A 16,399-nucleotide genomic window follows, 5' to 3' on the forward strand; every position below is an offset into this window, starting at 1 on the left:
CTTTATTGAAAGAGACACAGCAGCTTTACTGTCTGCTCGGGACTGTTAGGACGACCTTTTACCTTGTTACTTTTATCAGTGACAAAACAAGCTGGAGTCACATAGAAGGCACTTCCGTCTCTCTCGCACTCAACAAACTGTGTCGGTGTACGTGTGTGCGCGTTCGTGCGTTTGAGATGTACAGCTCTGGGTCAGACTGCTTTGTCTTATCTGGAGTCGCTGTGTGATAAAGTTAGAATGTTACAGCTGCGCTGGCCTGCAGACATCATTCTCTCTAAGGGCCGGTCCACATAGGAAACGTATTTAGAGGCATTTCTGATGCTCAGGGCCTCCTGCTGTTCTATCAGCAGACTTTATCAAATGCATCAGTCCACACTGACTCCAAAACACGTGTTCTGCTTGTTACCTCAAGAGCCCAGTGCCATTTTTTTTTTTTTTTTTTTTTTGTCTTCCCACAGACAGCTATTTAAATCACTGCTGTTTCCGTGTTGTGAGTGATGTACAGAGTCTGTGCAGACCGAATGCTTCAGTTCAGCTCTTGATTTGTTTTAATGTGGAGTCAGGCTGGTGAAAGTTAGTATTTTATGACTTAAAACATACTCTTTTAGCCTGCATCTTTAAATTGTATCAGTTGTCTTATTTCAGTGCAGTGTACCCATGGATGTGCAAACAGCTGCCACTGAATAGTCAAGAACAAGTAATTTGGTTTAATAATACATAAATAAATTTGTCAGTTAGTTACAATTAGATATTACAGCCATTCTAGGCTGTAATATATATATATATATATATATATATATATATATATATATATATATATATATATATATATATATATATATATATATATATATATATATATATATATATTACACACACAAAATATAAAAAGCGAACCACCAAAAAAAGAACATGTTTTACTTTCCTGATGAAATCACATTGCTTCACTTCACAGGGCTGAATCACCCTCATCATACTCCAGAGGTCACAGGTAAACAGGAAATTCCAAAGTCTCTTCAAAGTGCCAACGCTTCTGACAACAAGCTTCTGCAGATTCTGGGCTAAAATCACAGCACTGCAAAGTATAAACATGATGATCTGTGGCATGTGTGGTGTGATGAGGTAGATCCAGGACTGCAGAGTGAAGGATTGCGGTTCCTTGACAAAAAAACAAAAAACAAAAATGCATTTCTTGTAAATCTGTGGCTTTCTAGATGTTTATTGGCAATGGATGAGTCTGCTATGACCCACAGTATGAGTTTTAACACAGCGTGTCACAGCTACTACTGACTCAGTTGATAAACTGGTCAGCTGGCCAATCTACTACTTGACTGCTCTATTTTTTTTTTTTGAGTCACAGCATGCACCTGTCTATTTTACCTCATGCAGTGTCTCTACAACTTCCTTTCACCTCTCCAGCAATTCACTGTTTGAAAACTGTTAGAACTACTGAGGTGGAGCAAATCTCATCCATGCTGTTAGTGTAGCTAAAACATATTAATCAATGAGCCCGTTTACATTGGCCCAATATTAATTATAAATACAGTCTCACATACACCAGTGCACAAAATTGAAAATAGTTCCCAGCATATGCACCATATAACTGTGCTAACTTGCTTTTTACTACAGTGCCCAGCTGTTTTTGAGACTGACCACACATTTGTCACCTCCTTTTTTTTTTTTTTTTTAATGATTTATGTGCATGAGCTTGGGGCCCAAGCCAGGATAAAGAAGTTGAATGCTGCAGAAAAAGTGCCGGTCTTCTTTTTGTTGGGTTTGTGGACAAAAGGAAAACTATGGAGTAACAGCAGCTTTATTCTTGACAGTAAGAAACCAAAATGTCTACTGTGGAGTAAATGTGCTGAGTTAGATACTCTCCGCCTCCTCTTTCTTGCCACTCTTGGAGAGGTTTTCCGGGGACACCGCAGTCAGTTTTTCCCAGGCACTATTGGAGCTGGGCCGCAAGCTGATGGGGGGGAGAGGGAGCAGAGAAACGGGGGTCCGACGAGAGGAAGAGGGAAAGGGAGTGGAAAGCAGAGATGAGCATAGAGTCTCCCACAGTGAAAACGGAGAGAAGGGAAAAGGGCAGATAGTGAGGGGAAAACAAACCAAAAGCGAGCACAAGCAAGGAGTTTGTTTACTTGGAGGGTTTTCTGTTTTCCCACCACACCCAGATAACACACAGTTTGATACAGGACATAAACACCAAACCTCTGCTTGAGGAAAAACAAGGCTGTAGATCAAGTTGTGACAGTAAGTGGTGGCCGCTGTCTTCACCGTAGGTGCAGCCTTTCGACTGTTCAGGGGACCTTGAAGACCCACAAAGGTGTAAAGAGGCTATAAATGCTGAAATGCGTGCAACAATACACACACACACACACTTTATCGTTGAGTTGGGCATTCCTGAGATTTCACATTATCTATATTGCATCTGATATTCCGCTTTATCTATAATGTATATGTCTGTCATGGTGGATGCATGCATTTCATCTCTTTCTTCTGGTGCAGCATTCAGTGATTAATGAGAGTTCTCTTTTCTTACCTGTTTACTAAATCATGGACATGTGGCCAAAACAAAACACAGTCAGGGAAGAAACATAATGTACCTGAAGAGCAGGGGTTGTAAATAAGACAGCGGTGGATCTGCAACAGCTAGAGAGTTTGTGTACGGTACCAGTCAAAAGTTTGGACACTCTCACAAACAAGTTTTATTTCAGTCCATCTCCCTCCAAATTTGTCCGGAAGAGAAACTGAAAGAGAAATCTGCTGCCCGTGCTCGTCATCACAGCTGCGCTCCGCTTCAGCTCACAGCTCAGGTTTTCCTGTTCAAGGAGGGATTATGTTTGAAACCTACAGTAGAAATTTCTTGAACTCAGCAATCAACTTGAACCGTGGAGCTAAAGCTGTCATCGTAGAAATATAATTTACAGACTGTTATAGAGTAGTGCTGAAACACTTGGTTTAGATTCATTTCTCAGTCAATGTGATGAAGTTTTGTAACAATTTTCTGGATTTCATTTAAATTCAAAATAAAATTACTACCCCTGCAGTATTAAAGAAGTAGAAATCAAAAACTGATGATTATAAAACTTCACCTTCACCTTTATGCTTCTAAAATTGATGATACTGCATCCGGCTTCTATCAAACCCAACCTGCATTCCTATCATGTACATGCAGAGGTTGCTGCAAACGTTATTGTGAACTGAATAGATTAGAGTTTGTGAACCATTCTTTGTCTGGAATAAGCATTTAAAAAGATGGTCAAGCCACCACTTTACTGCTAAGTCCAGTTCTGAGAGCAAAATATTCACACTGGCTGTTGCAGACCGTTGTCTTCGGAGCACTTTTGGGTGAAAGGCACAGTCACCACGCTTTCAGCTAACAATAGCAAGCTGATGCTTGCACAGTCTCATGCTCAAACTGTGAGTACATAACACAGACAAACCTAATAAGTGCTATGTAACCAGGAGCACAGGCTTTTTGGGTGGTCTGTCAATAATGTCATCCATGCAGAAACCATATTATTTGTCTAAACATGCACTAGAAATACTCTATTTCAGCAGCCACTCTACACAACATAACTTTAAGGTGTAATGCAATTTAAACTGGACAGTTCTATAAAAATGATCTTTGTTTCAGATTTGTAGTTGGGCCTTTTAACATGGAGGTCTCTGGAGACTGGCTCACTTTTGGTCCAGCCTCAAGTGGCCACTCAAGGAACTGCAATAGTTGGCACTCGGCTTCTTTTATTTTATTTTTTTTCTTCTTTTTTAAACTCTGGAGGTTAAAGTCCGACCAGTTTATCAGTGGGGCAATATCAGCTATTTGCCAATCAATCTGTCCTGGCATTTATAATAAAAATAAAAAAAACAATAAAAATAAACAATAAAAAATAGTTACCTATTAACCTAACCCCAGTAACCGCATGTCTTTGGACTGTGGGAGGAAACCCACACAGACACAGGGAGAACATGCAAACTCCACACAGCAAAAGGCCTCGCCTGGGCCAAGGTGGAATCAAACCCAGACCTTCTAGATGTCATTCTAACTGTGAGGCAGCAGTGCTAACCACCACACCACCGTGCTGAGATTTCTTCCTGTTAAAAGGGAGTTTTTCCTTCCCACTGTTGCCAAGTGCTTGCTCATAGGGGGTCTTTTTGATTGTTGGGTTTCTCTGTAGTTATTGTATGATCTTAACCTTCCAATATGAAGCGCCTTGAGGCAGCTGTTTGTTGTGATTTGGCTCTATATAAATAAAATTGAATTGAACTGAGCTGAATTGAATTGAATTGAATTGAAATGCCACAAGCAATCAGCTGATTTGAACAGAGTCAGGCAGCGCGTGAATGAGTAAATGAATAAATGCACGTAAAAATATTAGGGAAATCAGTTTGCTTCATGTGTCTGAAAGAAAAAAAAAAATATCGGACAATGTATCAAAATATTGAGTTTTTAAATTGCTAAATATCAGTATCAGTCATAAAAATCCTGTATCAACTGGGCTGTACTGAGATCGCCACGAGGCAAACAGGGACTTCTCGACCTGAATCACCAAACACAATCATGACTGTGCCAATCTGCCAAGTGAATACTACATAAATAAATTTAATTCAAAATTACTGATTAGTTAATAAAAGAACAATATTTGTTATCATTAACAATTATCCTGTATCCTCATAGTTGGAAATGAAAGGACTAACCCACAATAGCATTGCACTTAGTTCCACATACAGCGGCACATACACCTATGCCCCCCCCCAACCACCACCCACACACACACACACAGACACAGAATGGGAGTTTATTCAGGTCTTTGCTGGAATAAAGCCTCTAATCTGCCCATTCACGCCATGAATGGAGACATTCCTCCTGCCTTACTCAACACACACACATATGGGCTCTCACACACACACACACACACTCAGAACTATATTTTACCCATTTATTACCCACAGATCTGCATTACCAGGCACTAAAATCCATCCCTGATCTAATAAAATAAATTCAGTCTGAAGCTTCCACTGTGTGAATAATCAGACTGTTTCATTTGTGCTGATGGCGGCTGAACCGTCTGTGGAAATGATCTGCGCTTGTTCGCGCTCGTGCATGTACGTTATGCGCAGGCTCACGTGGGTGTCCGTGTCTGTCTGTGCATGCATGTCCCTTCATCTCTGGGAATTCCCCTCTCGCTGCTTTTCCCTCCAACCATCCTCCCCCTGCCGTTCATGTCCGGCTGAACCAATCAGAGCCCCTGGCTTTGTGTTTCCTATTGCAGTGACACTGTAGGTCATCTGTGGGGTCAGCGGTTCACATCTCACCCACACAGAGGTCATGTTTCCTGGTTGTTACAGGGCATGTCAGGGCCAACATGAAGAGTAAGAGGGTTTTTCTTTTGTTTTGTTTTTTTCTTTTTAACCGTTGCTCGTTGATCAGTTTGAGAGAAGCCAAAACATCTGCACAGTCTGGAAAAAGCTGCTGTCAGCACGAGTTTAAAGAGCGGTAATGTTATATTGCAGTGTGTGTGTGTGATGGAAGTGCTAAAGTGACTTTGAAACTGAGTTCTGTCTGACTCGCTAATCCCTCCCTCCCCCTCTCCTCTCCTGTTTTCACACACACAGCTGTTTCCTGTTGAATGTGAGTGTATTTAGGAGAAAGAGGGAGGAAGAAAGAGGTTCATTTTTAAACTTTTGCTGGGAATCAGTCTGATTCCAGTTTGAAATGTATACACCTACTATTACTTCTGCTTGCTTTTAGCCCATTCACAGCAGATGACATTACACTAGCACAGCAGAACATTTTGAAGATCCTGTGCTGTAGAAAAAGCCCAATAAACTTTTTCCTCGGCTGCAGGAACCCGCTGGTTTCCATTCATTTCCGAGCAGCATGGAAATCAATTAGCAGCCTCTTAAAACCTGAGTGAGCTCTGTAATCCACTGCAGTGAAGATCGGTGTGCACTTAAACCACATTACTGCCCAACAGTGGATAGTGGAGCAGTGACAAAAAAAATGCACACATGGTGTTCATAGCAATGGATTACACATCTCAAGTTTCAGGAGTTGTCTTATTGAGTTTCATACCTAGCAGAAATGAGCTAAACCCAACTGCTGCCTGAAATATCAGGAAACCTACATCCAAAAACATAAACTGCAGAGCACGCATTCAGAAACAGTCCTCGGATGTAACCTTGTATGATTTCAAGTTAAAGAGTTGATAGCACACTGTGGGATGTTCCACCGAATTAAGTTTTGCGTATTGAGTGCAGGGACACGTGGTCCTCTTAAGGTCTTTCCCTGATGCTACAGTCGGGTTCAGTGGATATTTGCAGAGGATATGAAATAATTCAAATCACGTTTTCTCTTTAGACTAGAAAGTGGTAAAACTCAACAGCATGATGCAGAAATGATTCCATGATCCACTTTATTGTGTCTCCTTCTTCTTGTAAATTAAGTCATGTTGATCACATTTTCTTATCCTCAGCTTCCTTCCCTTTTCTGTGTAAATCGGCTGTATGTGGAAGTCAGTTTGTATTCTGGGACCATGTGAGACAAGATTAATTCATCACAGGGTTGCCTTGTGATGCCACAGCCTACCTTTTGTCTAGTGTGTTGTCTTTTATATTCTCTCAGTTGTTTGAGTAGATCTTGTCTGTGTACAGTCATGGTCAAAAAAAAAAAAGTACACCCTCTGTCAGTTCTATACATATTACACTGTCATTATTTATTTTACAAAAACTAAGCTGAAATACAGGAAGCAGTGTGTGAAAAATTAAGTACACCCCATGATTCAGCAGTTTAAAACCACCTTAAGCAGGAATAACTTGAGGTAATCATTTACTGTATGACTTTATCAGTCTCTCACATCGCTGTGGAGGAATTTTGTCCCACTTGTCTTTACAGCATCACGTCAGATCATTGAGGTTTGTGGGTATTAATTTATGCACAGCTCTCTTAAGGTCCCACCACAGCATTTCAGTCAGGTTGAGGTCTGAACTTTGACTGGATCATTGCAGCGCCTTGATTTTTATTTTATTTTTCAGTCATTCTGTTGTAGCTTTGCTGCTCTGGTTGGGATCATTGTCCTGGTGCATGACCCGATTTCAGTCGAGCTTAAGCTGTCAGACAGACGGCCTCATATTTGACTCTAGAATACTTTGATATACGGAGTAGTTCATGGTTAAAACAATAATTTCAAGGTGCCCAGGCCCTGTAGCTGCAAAATAAACCCAAATCATCACCCCTCCACCACCGTGCTTTACAGTAAGTATGAGGTGTTACACTGTGTTTAGTTTTCACCAAACACAGCACTGTGCATCATGGCCAAAAAAATCTCCACTTCTGTCCAAAGGACATTGTTCCAGAAGTCTTGAGGTTTGTTCGGTTATACAGACCTAAACCACGCTGCCCTGTCAGAGTTAAACATCTATATGTTTAACTTTGGCTGCTGTTTGTCATTAGGCAGATTATTTACTGTAAGTCTGTCAAAACTGTGAAAACAGCTAGAAAACGAGTAAAGTCAAGTCAAATTTATTTGTATTCAGACACAAGATAATTCAGAGTGTTTTACAGTGGGATAGAAAGAGGAACACAGAGATATTTAAAAGATACAGGTCGTGATATAAAGCACGCACAAACGCTCCTGATAGGAGAAGTGAAAAACAAACAAGAATAGAATCGTAAGTTGTTTCCCATGTTCACAGATGTGTGTGTGTATGTGTGTGTATATATATATATAAATAAATAAATAATGATCTTTAGACCACATCGTGGGGCTGTTGTGGGCCAAGACATTGAGCCAAAGGAAGTCCAAAGGCTGAATAAACCTGAGGTGAGCGGCACCTCAGGTTTATTTTTTCTGCAGTTTTGGAACTACGAGCAACATTTTTCTGATTAAACGTAACTTTTTGATCCTTTGTTGATTGGAAAATCCGGATTAGTGCAGTTTCTATGTCGTCTTGAGCCATAAAGAGTTGCAGACTCATGGCAGGTTCTAACTAAATGTGATTCAGCTATGAGCTCCAGAGATATAATGGGACTAATATGATTGTGGTTGTTCACATGGTTTCTGTCCTCTGTTGCAATGATTGATGTCTTATTAAATTAATAACCACAGTATGACAGCTTCTGTGAAAATGAGAATTAAAGAAGGAAGAAATATAAGAAATGAAATTGTTCCAATAATGTGATCAAGTGCTGTAATGGGATTATTTGAGTCTTTTAAGTTTGGTTTAATGTGTTTAAGATGACTCAGGTCTGTGCTGCAGCTGTAATGGATTTTTTTTCTTCTCGTCTGCAGAGTGAGTCGGTCAAATACTTCCTGGATAACTTGGATCGTATTGGACAACTGGTGAGTCATAATGACGAGTTAAATCTGATGTACTCTTTTTAACTCTTTCACCTTGTGAGAACATGTTCTTATATCGTTCCTCAGAACTATATCCCAAGCAAGCAAGACATTTTGTTTGCGAGGAAGGCGACTAAAGGGATTGTCGAGCACGACTTTGTCATCAAAAAGATTCCTTTCAAGATGGTGGATGTTGGAGGGCAAAGGTCTCAGAGGCAGAAGTGGTTTCAGTGCTTCGATGGGATCACATCGATACTTTTCATGGTATCGTCGTCAGAGTATGACCAGGTGCGTGCATATAAGAACACAAATACCAGCCTGATTATGAAATGCTGTTGCAGTGGAAATGTTTGTCTCTTGACTTCTGGGATTGTGAAATGCCCAAGAAACATCAGAGAGACACACAACATTTGCGGTGAACACAAAGCTCTCTTTGTGGTATGCTGAGGAAACTTCATTGTTCCCATAGTCATGGCTTGAGTTCAAGCCAGCGGTCATATGATGATGACCGAACCCTTAATTGGTGCACAGATAAGACCTGAAAACAAAAAAATAAAACAAAAAGACTAATTCTGAGCGTCTGCAATTCCAGGTCTTGATGGAGGATCGCAGGACAAACCGTCTGGTCGAGAGTATGAACATCTTCGAGACGATCGTCAACAACAAGCTCTTCCTTAACGTGTCCATCATCCTCTTCCTCAACAAAACGGACCTGCTGGTGGAAAAGATTCGCACGGCCGACATTCGCAAGAACTTCCCCGAGTTCAGAGGGGACCCGCGCAGGCTAGAGGACGTACAGGTACACAGTGGTTTTTAGGTTCAATAAAACTCTGAGTGCAGTTGCAGAGCTTGAACTTCTTCCTGAATCTCTCTGTTTTCTTTCTCTATGCAGCTACTATTTTGCAACGATAGCACCTTTCATGCATTCAAGAAGAGCCTGTCAGTACATGTAAACTTTTATTTGACATACAAATTGTTTAGTTTTATCTATAAAGACCCAATTTTCTGTCATTACACACACACACACACACACACACACACACACACACACACACACACACACACACACACACACGTAAAGGGGCGTTTAGAAGCCCTTAGACATTAGTTTATTACCAAGGCTTGAATTTAACAAAAGAAATATAGTTCAGCATTAAAACTGTTACTTAAAGGGTCATTTTGAGAATGGCTGCACATCCTCCTGACACCTCAAATTTCCTCTCCCTTCTGAAGAGATGATCCAGGTTAATTCTTGCCTTTAATTAGGCTTTTAGCATCCATGACTGAAGTCAAGATAATTAATGATAATCCTAAAAGCTGGATTAAAGAGCAACACTCAAAATGGGAACATTACTAATACTACCTGACTTACTCTACAACCTGTGTGTTACGGCAGTTTTCTAAACCCATGTTACAAAGCGGCACTGATGCAAATGGATTTTTTTTTTTTTTTTTGCTCTTTTTGGGTACTCAAAGTGCTTCCTTGCTACACAACTGCTTTTTTCTAAGTGCTTTTAGCCTAACATTCACACTCAGGGCTCAACGTGAAGACGACGGGCGTCGGTGATCTACCTCTTGAGCCACACCCGCCTCTGTAGGCAACAGCTTCATGACAAGCAGATTTTACTACAGAAGCGTCACATTAATAGTTGGTTGGTTGGTTAGTTTGAACAGTCGAAACACGAGAGCATGCCGATTTAGTTAGAAAATAAAAAATGCACCAGTACTTTTTTTATTTATTTATTTTTTTTACATGATCTGCGTCTCTTGTAAGCTGCACTGATTGCTGGTTTTTGTGAACCATGAGGTGGTGTATCGCTTTAAACTGGGCAGCAGCATTAGCTCCTTTCCTTTTCTGGACTTATCAAGCTCACTGTAGCTTCTGATTTTTTATTCTTGCCCTCTGCTGAATTATTTGTGCATGATTCACAGTTAAAAATCATCCTTATTTATCTTAAACAGGGATTATCCACTGTCTGAAGCAAACTGTTTTAACTCCTTTCACTTTAGGCCAGCTTTCTTCAGATTGGTTGCCCCTCCCAAACAGAAGGTCTAAACCGCAGGTGGGTGGGGCTTCTGTGCTCACAGCCAGAGCCTGAGTTGGCCATATTAATGATATCTACTGTCACTGCAGAATCAAGAGTAGAACAATTGAAACAAAGTGTTGAGAGCAGTCTGAAGCTCGATCGTTTGGCTCACAGGGATTACTTGCACATATACTGACCCCATTATCTGAAGCTTAGGCCATATTTAATGACTGAAAATAACAAAATAATAGGTCCACTACAAAAATCCTTCCTCCAAGAGTCTGAGAGAAAAGTGGAAGTCTCATGTTTCCCTTTTATAGCAAGGATGAAGACTGTTGTCTCTTTGAACAAACAGCATGCAGAGACAAGTCCTGTCCTCCTATTGTGTGTCAAAAAAGGGTGTCATAAAAGCTGGTGTGATCTTGTATTTAAGTCAGTATAGTACAAACGTAAACACTCTTGCTCTCCCGCCTCTGCTTCTTTCAGGCATTCCTGGTGCAGTTGTTTAGTCGTAAGAGGAGAAACCGAGGGAAGCCACTTTTCCACCACTTCACCACTGCGGTAGACACAGAAAATATCCGCTTTGTCTTCCATGCCGTGAAGGACACCATCCTGCAGGAAAACCTCAAAGATATCATGCTGCAGTGACCTTTACATCACAGATGATGGCTTCTCTGACTGTTAACTGTGAATCCAGGCCCCGGAGGACTTCTTAGAAAGTCTCCTTTGATCTGACACAACACCCTGTGAGTGTGTATTAACACTGACCTGTGGAACTGTCACTTGACCCACACAGAGTGGATCCTAGTGAACTCTGAACCTGTGGAGCCCTGTAGCGACTGTGGATCCGTTGACGTTTGGCCCCTGGGGAATCCTTACGTTTGACCTGTATAAATGTGTGAATGCTGTAAAAAGACCTTTTCCTTGCACAGGTTCCAAAATGTGTAAAAAACAAAAAAAAACAAACAAAAAAAAAAAAACAATGTAGAGGAAAGCACCAACTACATGACGTGAGCACTGAACGTGGTTTTTCTCACATGTATATAAGACTCATGACAACATGTCACTAAACCCAGTCAGACTGCTGCCTGTGGAAATGTAGCTCGAGCTGTGTGAACAAGTAGCGGGAGGGGAAGTAGTGCAAAGAAAGAATACCGGAGAAAGAAAAACATGAGGTTTGGAGTGAGCTGAAAAATGCTCCGTCTTAAAGTACGTGTGACAGAGGGAAGGAGGTTTGGGGGTCCGTACTGGTCATATGCTGCGTTATGTGAAAAGGTTGTACAAGTGTTCCTGTCAATGAACTTCAGCAGAGGAGGGTGACGAAGCTGTGTTACACTCCTTGTCCTCTCCTGCGCTGCCTTTTCTTTTTTTTTTCTCTCCTCTTGTGTTAATTCCCTTGTTCCCGCCATTGTTCAAGAGATCAACAGCTGCAGATAACAAGTCTTATTCTTCTAATCCCACTCCTCCTCAGCACAGTAGACACATTGTTCTTCTCCTTCTCCAGCAGAAGAAGGTTACGGTCAAATTAGTCTCATCTAAGCTTTAAAAAAAAAAATATGCAGAACCACACACGGCTCCTGGTCCTCTATGAATTATAGTTCATCTCCATCCATATGCCTTTCCCAGGCTTTCCTCTCCCTTCTATTCTGTGATTCCCACGGCATCCCAGTAGATGTACCACAATAGCATAGACTTGACCTGAGGCATATTCTAAGTTAAAAAAAAAAAAAAAAAATCTACAAGAAAGCTTTGGGATATGGTTACACTGCTTGTTCCTGTTCTTTTGTCCTGTAAACGTGCCGGGAACAGCAGAAAATGACGGGTTTGAACTGCAGATGACCTGATCCCCATGTTTTTCGTAGCCATTTTGGACTTTTGTAGCAGCTGGGGTGGGAAGCCTTCCTAGGAAAAACATCAAGACAATAACAAGTGACCTACACAAGCCAGACTGAGGAAAAAAAAATCACAGGAAAGCTGGTTTATACAAGTTTTAGTGACTGGCTAGTCTGTGACTTCCTAATGAGATCCTAGAAAGTGTCTTTGAAAGAACTAGTTTGACAGTGTAAGGAAAACAGGAAATTGCCTGGAAAAAAAGTGCTGCACTTAAATCCAAATAACTGATCGAATATTTGATTGTTGTCAAAAATGCAATTTCAATCATAAGTTTGCCCCAAGATCATTTAGTTAATTGTGCTTTGAATTGAAAAAAAACCTTCAAAATTCATTTTTTTAAATGAAATATGTTTAAATTTTGGATTCACGGAAGTTTATACTGTAGATATTCCAATATTTTAAAGAAGTGCTGGTCAATTTATTTTTTTTTTTTGCATTAACAACAACAAAAAAAATGACTGTATGAAAGGGGTTTGCTCGACGTGAAAAATACATTAGTTATATTTAACAGCCATCATCTCAAGGCTCTCGGGTGTATCCAGCATATATCTGATCTGAGACTTCTTGTTCCTTTCTTTGGCCATCGTTTATGGATGCAGATCAAAAAAAAAAATCTAAATCATCAGATGATCGTAGGTGATTTTCAAATGCGTTTCATGTTTTGCTTCACACGCAGATGGTTTACCTGCATGTAACCAAAGTGTGTTCAAATGTGCTCCGTCACACCAAATGGACACCAGAGCTTTTGTTATCTGTTCAGTTTCAGACAGTTTCCATATATGCAGAAATCTGTTTATAATCTTCCTCCTCGAAAGTTCCCTGCAGCTATATATGAAGTGTTTTAGTGTCCTTCAGCTCATTGTTTTGGTTTTATACTCTGCAACATTACTTGTTTTGTTCACTCTCACCATTCATAATCTTGTTTTCAGCCCAAAACAGTCCTAAAAAAAAAACCCCAATATACACTTCTTTCCCAACACTAAACTGCAGCCAGACGAAAATAGCAACCAGCCTGTGAACATAGTGGACTATTTAGCAGCTGAAATGTCAGATATTTGTTCAGGAGGAGGTGGACAGCAGAATCTAAAAAGCTAAAAAATAGTTCATATTATCCGGTCCATTAAGAGGCCTTGATTTGAATGTAGTGACGATGTGTTTTCTGCATTTGGAGGATCTGATCAGTGCAGCTTTTTGCAATGTCCCCGTGACCAAAAACACATGTGATGCAGGTTCAAAGGTCAAGTAACCAGTGGGTAGCAAGTTAAGTCCTGCTGCAGTGCTTATTTGCAGTTTAACAAACCTTATGCACTGATTTATGACGGTGGTTAAACTGCTCACCAGAACTTCCCTTATACTTTGTACATTTTTAAAAATCAGCTGTTTTTTTTTTTCTTCTTTTTTCAATCAAGTGGGGTTAAATGAAAATGTTGACTGGATTCTAAATTCGCCTGATTTGCATTTTGTCATGCAGCGGCTGGACACAGCTGGGCTGCTCTTCCCACCCTGAGTAATAAGCCCACGTTGCCTCGAGGGGAATGAAGCAAACCACGAACACTTCCACCCGCCTCCTTACAATACTGTATTAAACTGTGTAATGTGTGTTTGTGTTCATTGTGCATGTTGATCAATCCTGTACATTACTGTATGTGACTGACACTGTGTGTACACCTTAAAATACAAATGGCACTCTGTCTAACAGTATCACTGTAACTATAACTGCTCTGTTGGTGTTGTTAGCTAACCTACCTTTATCCTCTCACGCAAGTTTTTTGTTTCCTTTTGTTTTTTTTTTTTGCAATTGTCGTCATTGCACTGGATGTGTCTAAGAGAAAATGAGCAGAAAGGCAAAAACGTCTGGGGGAAGAAAAAGGCAGTGAAACAAACAAACAGATGCAGACGCTGAAAGGCGAACAGGATGGAGGTCGGGGGGATGAAAAGAGGGAGGTCTTCTGCCTTTGTTTTTTTGTTTTCCAGTGCCTTGGCTCTGTGCTCTGTGGTGAAATACACTGCCGTTTGCTGACACGCTGTTTCTTTATTTTCTCAGTGTGGCCATCTTTGTGTGTTTGAGTGTGTATGCGGTAAAGCAAGAGGTCGGGACCCTCTGAGCTGGAAAGCGAAGAGTGGTAGAAAGATTAGCGGGGGAGATGTGAGGATTTTTAAGAAATGTTTTTGAGCTCTGAAGGAGAAATGCGGGGGGGAAATAAATTCAAATATGTTTTTCCTAATGTCCTGGGGCCGTTTAATCAGTATTTATGAACACGAGAAGCTCTCTTGCGAAGCCAGAGAGTTGAAGCTCCTGATAAGTAATGTCATACTGATCTACAGCCTAGGCTAACTGTGGGCCCTCATTCCACATAATGTAATATGAGGCTCATCAGGCAGAGCTATCAGAGCACTGGGCATGAGAGTAAAGCTGAAGTCGGGCGATATCTCTGTTACCCAGCAGAGTCTGACCTTTGCTTTGGCTTTTAATCAGAGGAGCTCTGCTGCATAACAGACTCCAAGTCTCGGGAGAGAGGGAGGGAGCCTAGAAACAACTAGACCAGAGTTTTAGTGTTGTTTTAGAAATCACGGGTTAACATAGATTTATTTACACAGGAAGTAAGCAGAATGTAATTTAAGGTCCACTCAGGCACGCTGCAGAAATGACTGTGGCAGCCCTAAGAGAGCTCTGACTATGAAAAAAACACTGAAATGACCTTGTGAATGGGTAGGCACAGACTGGGGGAGGGACAAAGGGAGGAAGAGGGAATACAGGGAAAAGTAAGAGGATAGAGGGAGAGAGGAGAAGGGGGAGGAGGTCATGTTTCCTCTGTTGAGCCCACTTCCTGTCCTGATCCCAAAATGGAGAGACTAAGAACGACATCGCCTCGGCCTGTTTCGATCACCACCCCCCCCTCCCCTCGCTCCCCCACCACCACCCACCTCCCACTCCCAACACACACAAGTACACACAAGCTCACATCAGAGAAAACTAAACCAGCCTCCTCCATACAAAGGAGATGAGAGGAAAAAGCAGGGAGCAGAAGAATATATCCCCAGTGGTCTCTGAAACATAAGGAAGCATTCGTTTATAGAAGCTGAGAGGCGCAGGACATTTCGTCCTCACATTTCACCAGCATTTGTGTTTGATCTGTAGCCTATGTACTGCGTGTGAGAATGTGTATCTGTGCTAAACTGTATGCTGTAGTCAACACCACTAGGCCTATGCAGGATATTCTTACAGTTGAACGCTAATCTGTCCCCAGAGGAGTTTATTTCACATATTAGGTATGAAATCGGTAATCCCACGTACCAGAGTATATAATTGATTAGAGAGACAAAACAAAAGGCATCTACCACATAATAAACATAGCATGGCCTCTATGGATGGCTTTCTCCTTCTTAGCAACTCTGTGAGTGATTTTTTTATTTATTTATTTGTTTTTTAACAGGTCATCCATGTGCATACTAGAGCTAGGGTGGCCGCTTTGATTGACAGGTGACCCTATGCAGGGAGCTGTTGCTGACCTTTGTCAGCTTGTCCTCAAATCTGCCGATTTAAGTCCCCGTAATTGTCCTGTTGGTGCCTTTTGTAGCATTGTAGCATAGCACTGCTATGAGGTACAGTCCAGCCAAGAAATCTGTCTTACAGTTTTGGTTAAAAAATTGTATTTTATTAGTGTGTTACTTAGCACTATTTAGCATATGTGTGTGTCTGTGCATTGCTAACCAAGCTTGCCTTAGCTGATAATGTCATACTGCACCCTTTCTAAACATGGTAACTTCTAAAACCAGTGTGTGATGTTACATGATGTTTTTACAGGACACATGTATGGGGCTGAATAATGAGCCAATACCTGCAGTTCCCTTAATGGCCACTTGAGGCAGATAATGCGAGTCAAATCCAAATTGATAGCAGAAATAAACATGATTACAGGCTGGTGCAACAAACAGCTCACCGATAGGTGGAGGGAGATTGTGTTTTCCCATCCATCTGTCTGTCCGCAATATAACTCAAAATTTATGAAACTTGGTGGAAATATTCCTTAGGGGCCCAAGAACATATGATTTCATTTCTAAGGTCATCAAAAATAAAAAAAATAAAAAAAACCTCTCTCTCTCTCTTTCTCATTATTGGCAGCATTTTAAATCATC

The 16,399-nt window shown here is 41.0% G+C and overlaps 1 protein-coding gene across 1 annotated transcript in view; it reads left to right on the forward strand.

The window, feature by feature from the left end:
• gna12a (guanine nucleotide binding protein (G protein) alpha 12a) overlaps positions 1-16,309 on the forward strand; it is a 22,314-nt gene extending 6,005 nt beyond the window's left edge. The window contains exons 2-5 of the mRNA XM_030735788.1: positions 8,295-8,345; positions 8,430-8,630; positions 8,935-9,141; positions 10,856-16,309. Of these exons, the coding sequence (XP_030591648.1) occupies positions 8,295-8,345; positions 8,430-8,630; positions 8,935-9,141; positions 10,856-11,017 (621 nt within the window). The 3' untranslated portion in view covers positions 11,018-16,309. The remainder of the gene's footprint in view (positions 1-8,294; positions 8,346-8,429; positions 8,631-8,934; positions 9,142-10,855) is intronic.
• Positions 16,310-16,399: the final 90 nt, after the last annotated feature.

This window comes from Archocentrus centrarchus, chromosome 1, assembly GCF_007364275.1.
Source record: "Archocentrus centrarchus isolate MPI-CPG fArcCen1 chromosome 1, fArcCen1, whole genome shotgun sequence".
Lineage (NCBI taxonomy): Eukaryota > Metazoa > Chordata > Actinopteri > Cichliformes > Cichlidae > Archocentrus > Archocentrus centrarchus.